Raw genomic sequence first — 8,411 nt, forward strand, 5'->3', positions numbered from 1 at the left:
TTACAAAAGAAGATTTATTAAACCCACTTTTTAAGTACATATACCTGGATGATAATAAAGATCATGTATCATGATGATTAAGGATTGCGTGAGCTTTGTGTGGAGTAAAACAAAAAAGTAAAAAAAGATGTCAAGTTTGTTTGTAAGGGAAATGATATGATTAATCGTGCACGCGTGCACATGCTAAAACATAAAGTTTGAACGGTCATGATCAACTTTGCGCACAACTGATCCTAACGAAAATATTTTTGTTCACCATTTTTAAGTGATGGTGATTCATCATCATATTTATCATCGTTAGATGAGTTTAAATTTCGAAAGCTGTATAGAAAATAAACACAAATCTCAAACTTCAAACTTATCCAACAATGATAAATAAAGTGGTGATCATTATCACCACTTGAGGGTTGTGACATAAATGCACCCGATCCTAACACTCATCTTGTTTGTAAACATTGATTGCCCTACAAAATTAGCAGCAACCACCCGTGGTGACAATGCTGGTGTACAGTTTCAACGCCACAAGAAGCACATATTCAAGTGACTAAAGTTCCACTTGCATATATCAGACCAAAAATAGAAACAAAAAGTGGCCAAAGTTGGAACCCTAGTGTGAAGTCCGTGCACTAGTTATTTCTTTCAACTACTCAAAGTCTAGCCTCATACAAATTTGCAACGACTCAAAGTCTAAACCAAAGCTTTTACAGGAAGAGTAGTTTAGGCAATACCTATAAACCAGTCGGCATTATAAGCTGCGTGACTGGCCGGTGCCAAATGGGGCCATGAGAGAGTTACCGGCAACGGGATACAAATGCCATAGAGATAAAAGATTGTCCTAGGTTCGATTTATGTAAATTGCTACTCTAATACATTCTATATGGCTACTATATATAAGAATTTCCTCTGACATGATGTTTCTGTATCAACCCGTGGGCTGATCATCTCTTTTGCTGTTCCTTGCAACTGTTTCCCAACATTCATAACCATGGCCCTCACTCTCAGAGATGGTCTTAAAACTGCCTTGCAAAGGTATTATAGGAATATTTGTGTCGAAAGAGAATCCAAATTGGTTATTCTCTGCCTACTTGAAAGATGATGACTGAAGCTATTAGCTTATTAGGAAGCTTGGATCCAGCATACAAGTTTAATCTTATTTCTTGGCAACAGGTTTTCTGGAAGCGAAATTTGGAAAAAGAAAATTTTGTACCATAACCATTGGCATTATTTGTTATGCTTTTGATCGTACATATTCTTATTGCAATAAATTTATAGCTCAAGTGGTTAAGAGTAGTAGCAGAGGGAGGGTGAGTGCATTGGGTTTCGTTGACCCCAATAACTTGCTTTTCCACCTAGTTCTAAACCGCAAAAAAATTGAAAGAATCCCGCTCCATTTTATATATTTCCAGGTAATTAGAAGTCTCCACTAACCATTATGTGTTTAATTTGAGCATTTGATATTTATACAGTTAAAAAATAATACGTGTGAAGTAATCAAAAGGGCTTAATGTAAAAAATTCGGTGCTTGCATGTGGGTTTTCTGAGCTGCTTAATTGAGTAATTGAAAAATAGCTTCATCCAATTAGTCTTGGTATTCTTTGATTAAAGCCGTAGATAACTCAGGAAGTACAAGAAGTCATGAACTTCGTGAAAGCTCACTCAGTCTTGGTATTCAACTTTGCCCAAGTTGTCTTAAATTCATTGGCGACATATAAGTTAAATCACCGTCCCTTACATGTTTTGCAACAATGAGGTTAGCAGCCTCTGTTAAGTGGAATGGATCCCAGTATACATACTTGTTGGGGCTTAAAAAGACTTCAGTACTTTGGAGATGTTTATCTCACAAAGAAGAATGTAACGCAGCGGAATTGATAGGCAAGAGAAAGAAATAACACTCAAAGTTTTTACACAATTTTTTATTCACTCACAAACTAGTACAATAGGAAACACTCAAACACTCTTAGAAGCTTTGTTGCTTCTTCTCACTTCTCACTACTTGCTCTCTTGGTTGTTTCAAATGGTGTGGATGCCTTCTCCTTTTATAGGCATGGATGGAACCTTGGAGAAGCATGGAAGCATCATGCTATAGATATCTAGATAATTCCACTACCTTCCTATGCTAGAATTATCTACACTAATCTTGTATGTTGGTGGAATCCTCAACATTCTTCTAGACTCTTCCACCAACTTGAACTTTGCTAGAATTCTCTAGCATGCGCATGGATCTTTCTTTGTGTATGGGCCGGATCAATTGTCTTGGGCCAAGACAAGATTACATTTCAACATCCCCCCTTAATCTTGTCTTGTGACGCCGATTGATTTCCTCAATCTAACAAAGTCTTCTTGTTTGAGTGGCTTGGTGAATATGTCGGCGACTTGGTCTTGAGACTTCACGTATTCCACTTGCACATCCTTTCTTGCAATACACTCTCTTATGTAATGATAGTGAGTATCTATGTGTTTGCTCTTGTCATGGAATACTGGATTCTTTGCTAGAGCTATTGCAGACTTGTTGTTGACATAAATCTCTGTTGGCTCTTCTTGTGGCATGCTTAATTCTTTTAGTAAGTTTCTCAACCAGATTGCATGACAGACACATGAGGTAGCAGCTACGTATTCAGCTTCGCAGGTAGAGAGAATGACAATCGGTTGCTTTTTCGACATCCATGTGAATGCAGTGTCTCCCATGAAGAACACAAATCTAGTAGTGTTTTTTCTATCGTCGGAATCTCCTGCCCAAGCACTGTCGCTATACCCAACAAGTTTGTAGTTATCAGAACTTGAATAGAACAAGCCAAAGTTAACCGTATCTTTAAGGTATCGAAGAATTCTTTTGGCTGTCTTCAAGTGTGTAGTTGTGGGATTCTCCATGTAGCGACTGACTAATTCGACAGCATATAGAATGTTTGGTCTTGTGCATGTCAAGTAGTGCAAGCTTCCAACTAAACTCTTGAAAAATGTTGGATCTACACTTTCTCCTTCGTCATACTTGGTTAGTTTGAATCTGCACCCCATTGGTGTGCTTATGGGCTTGCAGTCATCTATTTTGAACTTTTTCAGTATCTTCTTTGTGTAGCTTTCTTGAGAGATGAAAATGCCTTCTTTGTTCTGCTTGACTTCAATGCCTAGGTAGTATGCCATCAGCCCGATGTCGGTCATCTCGAATTCTTTGGTCATCACTCTCTTGAACTCTTCACACATGCTTGGATTACTTCCGGTGAAGATTAGATCATCTACATATAAGCACACAATTAGAATATCTCCATCTTTGACTTTGACGTATAGAGCATGTTCATGAGGGCACTTGATGAAGTTGTTCTTTTGGAAGTACTTGTCAATGCGACTATTCCATGCTCGTGGCGCTTGTTTTAACCCATAGAGGGCTTTCTTTAGCTTTAGAACTTTGTCTTCATGCCTTTTGATTTCATAGCCTGATGGTTGTTGAATGTAGACTTCTTCTTCAAGGACTCCATTTAGGAAAGTGGACTTCACATCCATTTGTTGAATCTTCCATTTGTTTTGAGTAGCCAAAGAAATTAGAAATCGTATAGTTTCCAACCGAGCAACGGGTGCAAATACCTTATCATAGTCGATTCCGACTCTTTGACTATAGCCCTTCGCCACTAGTCTCGCCTTGTGTCTTTTAACCTCTCCGTTGGTATTCTTCTTTGTCTTATACACCTACTTGACTCCGATGGCTTTGTGTTATTTCGGAAGAATAGTGAGTTTCCATGTATCGTTCTTATGGATTGCTTCAATTTCTTCATCCATTGCTTTCCTCCATTTAGTATCTTGCACTGCTTCTTGGAAGTCAACTGGTTTACAATCAGCAAAGAGACATAAAAGTGTAGGATTATCAAGTCTTTCAGCTACCTCATAGAGATCTTGTAGACTTCTTGTGCATGATACTTCTCTTTCATTTAGGTTCCCACTTGACGATGCTAATGCTGGTGAATTGCCATGATTGGTTGATGTTGGTGAAACAGATGGAGTAGTGGATTCTTGTTGAACCTCTCTTGCTTGCTCCATCATCCCTTGTTCATTCTCTTATTCAAGCTGAGGAAAGAAACGAAGATCACTTGCATGAGAGCCAAAATCCCATTCTCCTTCTTCATCGAACATCACGTTTCGACTGATCACCGTTTTCCCATTGTTTGGATTATACAGCTTATAGCATTTTGAATTTGTATCATAGCCGATGAAGATGAACTTCTCACTTTTGTCATCGAGTTTGGTTCTCCTCTCGTCTGGTACATATACATGGGCTATGCTTCCAAAAACTCTTAGATGAGAGATACCCGACTTTCTTCCACTCCATGCTTCTTGTGGAGTCTTTCCCCACAAACTTCTTGTTGGAGACCGATTAGATAGGTAGACATTACATGATACAACTTCTGCCCACAACTCCTTAGGTAATCTCTTACTTTTGAGCATACTTCGAGCCATGTCGAGGATGGTTCGATTTTTTCTTTCCGCCACACCATTTTGTTGAGGGGATCTTGGAACCGTCAAAGGTCGACGAATTCCATTAGCTTCATAGAATTCTTGAAATTCCTTTGAAGTGAATTCTCCTCCTTGATCAGATCTCATGACTTTTATCTTGCAACCACCCTCATTTTCTATAGCGGCTTTGAATTTCTTGAATGCTTCAAAGACTTCTGATTTTTGCTTCAAGAAATATACCCAGGTTTTTCTTGAAAAATCATCAATGAAGAGAAGGAAATAATTATTTTTACCCAAAGAACTTGGTTTTATTGGACTGCACACATCGGTATGAATGAGCTCGAGTGGCTTCTGGGCTTTTGTGGTTGACTCATTTGGAAAGCTTTTCCTGAATTGTTTCCCAAGTAAACATCCTTCGCAAACTTGATCAGGGCGACTGATGCGCAGTAAGCCTCTCACCATCTCCTTCTTGGATAATAACTCCAGTCCCCCAAAGTTAAAATGCCCAAAACGAAAATGCCAAAGCCAGGATGTGTCTTTGTAACATGTTTTGAGGCACTTTGCAACATCATTTTGAATATTCATAGGAAACATCCTATTCTTTGACATTTTCACCTTGGCAATTAATCTTCCTTTGTCATCTCTAAGAAAAAAGCTATAATTTTTCATGTGAATATCATAACCTTTTTCTAAGAGTTGACCCAAGCTCAAAATGTTGCTTTTCATATTGGGCACGTAGTAGACATTTGAAATTAATTGGTGACCGCCATTTTTCAAGGGAATTAGGATGTTACCTTTTCCTTTGATGGGTATTTTGGATTCGTCTCTAAAAGAAACGTTGCCACTCACCGATTCATTGAACTCTACGAACATGCTTCTTTTTCTGCACATGTGGTTGCTGGCGCCGGTGTCAAGGTACCATGTATAGTCTTGGTTTCCATCATTGTTCTTGCATACTAGTAGCACAATGCCATTATCTTCTTTCTCTTCTTTCACATAATTGACCTTCTCATTAAGTCTGTTGCTTGGAGCTCTACATTCCCAAACATAATGCCCAAACTTTTGACAATTGTAGCATTGAACTTGAGATTTTTCATACCTCAAGTTTGAGCGTCCTCTTCCATGACCATTTATTGAGCTTCCTCCTCTTTCGTAGTTGTTATGATTGTTGAAGTTCCAACAACGTCCACGTCTATGTCCACGTCCGTGACCTCGACCGCGACTTCTTTCGTACTGGCTTCTCTCGTTGTCCAAGCTTTCTTCTTTCTTCTTTGGCTGGACACGCGTCTTGAGGAGCTGCTCATCATTCCCTTGCCTTTTCTTATGTTTCTCTTCATATGCTTGTAGCAAACCCATTAATTGCTCTACACTAATTTCTTCGAAGTTTTTAGTTTCTTCAATCGTCACAACAATGTGCTCGAACTTGGGGTCCAACGAGCGTAGTATCTTCTCCATAATTCTAACATCTTCTAACTTTTCTCCGTTTCTTTTTAATTGATTGGAAACGGCTAGGACTCTTGAGAAATAATCAGAGATTGATTCAGACCTTTTCATTTGTAGAGATTTGAACTCACTTCTTAATACTTGAAGATGAACCTTTTTCACTTGTTCGGCTCCTTTGTAAGAGGTTTGAAGCTTCTCCCATGCTTGCTTGGCAGAGGTTGCACTCAAGACTTTCTCAAAGCCATTGTCATCTAATGCTTGGTAGATAAGGTAGAGAGCCTTCTTGTCTCTCTTTCTTGAATCTTTCAAACTCTCATTCTAGGGTTGGGACATAGTAGCTTCATCTTCTGGCTCAGTGTAGCCTTTCTCCACGACTTCCCATACATCATGTGCTCCCAAAAGGGCCTTCATTTTGATACTCCAATTATCGAAGTTGTTGTTGTCGAGCACTGGAACTTGGAAGGCTGCCATAGCGTTGCTAGCCATAGCTCTGGTACCACTTGGCTTAAAAAGACTTCACTACTTTGGAGATGTTTATCTCACAAAAAAGAATGTAACGCAGCGGAATTGATAGATAAGAGAAAGAAAGAACACTCAAAGTTTTTACACAAAATTTTTTATTCACTCACAAACTAGTACAAGAGGAAACACTCAAACACTCAAACACTCTTAGAAGCTTTGTTGCTTCTTCTCACTTCTCATTACTTTGCTCTCTTGGTTGTTTCAAATGGTGTGGATGCCTTCTCCTTTTATAGGCATGGATGGAACCTTGGAGAAGCATGGAAGCATCATGCTAGAGATATCTAGATAATTCCACTACCTTCCTATGCTAGAATTATCTACACTAATCTTGTATGTTGGTGGAATCCTCACCATTCTTCTAGACTCTTCCACCAACTTGAACTTTGCTAGAATTCTCTAGCTTGTGCATGGATCTTTCTTTGTGTATGGACCGGATCAATTGTCTTGGGCCAAGACAAGATTACATTTCAGCAATACTTTGATCTCTCTGGACAAAATTTAAACCATCCCTGACATGGATTATTCCCCCTCCAAGCCCATCCATTGAGCAGCATCCAGAATTTGCATTCTCAAACCCTATTAAACACAACAGACCAGGTACTATTATTGTTAATTAGATTATAAATTAATTAATCAACAATGCTGCGATTGTGAATGAAAGGTCTAAAAACGTAGGATATTTATACAAACCATATGACACATAATTTTGGGTGATATCTTGTAACATTCGGTATGTATCTGCATAAATAAAGTTTGCCCCTTCGAGATCTATGTTAAGCTTCTCGAGTAGGATCTTCAACTTCTCGTTATATTTCTCCGCCAACTGATTTAGTTTTCCTGCACAACTTCCCTTTGCAACTAGATGTAAACCTTTCTGAAACGGGATACATCCAATGAGTCCGACGTTGCTGAAAATAATGTTCCTAGCATCCAAGTTGTAGAGTGTCTGCAAATAAATCAATGGCCAAATCCGTACGAATGGTTAAAAAATGATTACTTAACGTGATTAGTCCCGCAAACATTTTTAACGTTTAGGAATGTATTGTCCATCTCAACTAACCATGCTTTGTCCTCTCTGATCGAGATGAAACCTCACGTCTATAATAGATTTCGATGTTTTGAAGCATGTAAAGTTCCATTATTGCAAACCTACTGAATGATACTAAATGATTTTACCATTAATTTCATTGAGACCTTTTATATAAAATCCTACACGATTGCACATGTAAATAAGTTGAGAGCAATAATTTATCGATATTGATTAGTAAATGACGCACTGAACCGTCTTTGAAACTTTGACATGATGTACATGGTTGGTTAACATGGCATTAACATTTTTCAGTCATAATTCTTGAGGAACAAATTTTACCTCAAGTTCTAATCTGAGCGTTGAAATCAAGCGATCCAAATACGTATCTTGTGACAGAGCAAAGGCTGCTGCCTCCATTATCTGTACATCGTTAATACCAATGTTAACCGCTTAGATTGCTTTTCTCAACAGTTTCTGAGCCGCAGGAATACCAATCCTTTACTTGATAGCTGCCGTAGTTCTCCCATGGTAACTTATTTGCCTGTAGAAGCTGATTCGATCACCCCTTACGCATATATATATTATGTAAAGAAAAATTAGAAAATAATGTGGAGCAATCGTGCATATAAAAAATCGTTGAGTTTGGATTCAATTAATCCATAAAGTCCAGTAAGTTTAGCAGAAAACTTACAAAGTAAAATCCAGTAATGTTGAAAATTCCAGCAGCAGAAGAAGCATAATTGACACCCTGTAGAAGCATGTCTCCAACTGTAGTTGGTGCCAAGTAAGGAGGGGTGAAATTTTTAAAACCCAAAACCTGTTCTGTCAAAAACAAAGTAAGAAAAAAGTAAATCAACTGTACGTCCATATCTCTCTAAAATTATTGCAAACAGCACAGAAAATTCTTATACGAGGAATGTCGAAAATTGTTCTCCCATTTGTAAATCGTCCAGTTGGCTTTCCAAAATCAATTCCA

General features: G+C 38.4%; 1 protein-coding gene across 1 annotated transcript; it reads right to left on the minus strand.

Annotated features, from left to right (window-relative positions):
* Positions 1 to 6,483: 6,483 nt before the first annotated feature.
* On the minus strand, positions 6,484 to 7,976 carry LOC103433208 (GDSL esterase/lipase At4g16230-like). Its single transcript, XM_008371446.4, has 3 exons — positions 7,775 to 7,976; positions 7,096 to 7,351; positions 6,484 to 6,981 (listed from the first exon to the last, which is right to left on the minus strand). The coding sequence occupies exons 1-3, from the start codon at positions 7,850 to 7,852 to the stop codon at positions 6,866 to 6,868; spliced, it is 450 nt and encodes a 149-aa protein (XP_008369668.1). The 5' UTR covers positions 7,853 to 7,976; the 3' UTR covers positions 6,484 to 6,865.
* Positions 7,977 to 8,411: the final 435 nt, after the last annotated feature.

This window comes from Malus domestica, chromosome 16, assembly GCF_042453785.1.
Source record: "Malus domestica chromosome 16, GDT2T_hap1".
In the NCBI taxonomy this organism is placed as follows: Eukaryota; Viridiplantae; Streptophyta; class Magnoliopsida; order Rosales; family Rosaceae; genus Malus; species Malus domestica.

What these genes read in the sequence shown, in the direction of transcription:
- LOC103433208 (XM_008371446.4), bottom strand. Translation starts at nt 7,852, where the DNA reads ATGGAGGCAGCAGCCTTTGCTCTGTCACAAGATACGTATTTGGATCGC. An exon ending in CGCTCAGATTAGAACTTGAG is followed by an intron (nt 7,352 to 7,774) that starts GTAAAATTTGTT and finishes ATTTATTTGCAG; the next exon opens with ACACTCTACAACTTGGATGC. An exon ending in CCAAAATTATGTGTCATATG is followed by an intron (nt 6,982 to 7,095) that starts GTTTGTATAAAT and finishes TGTGTTTAATAG; the next exon opens with GGTTTGAGAATGCAAATTCT.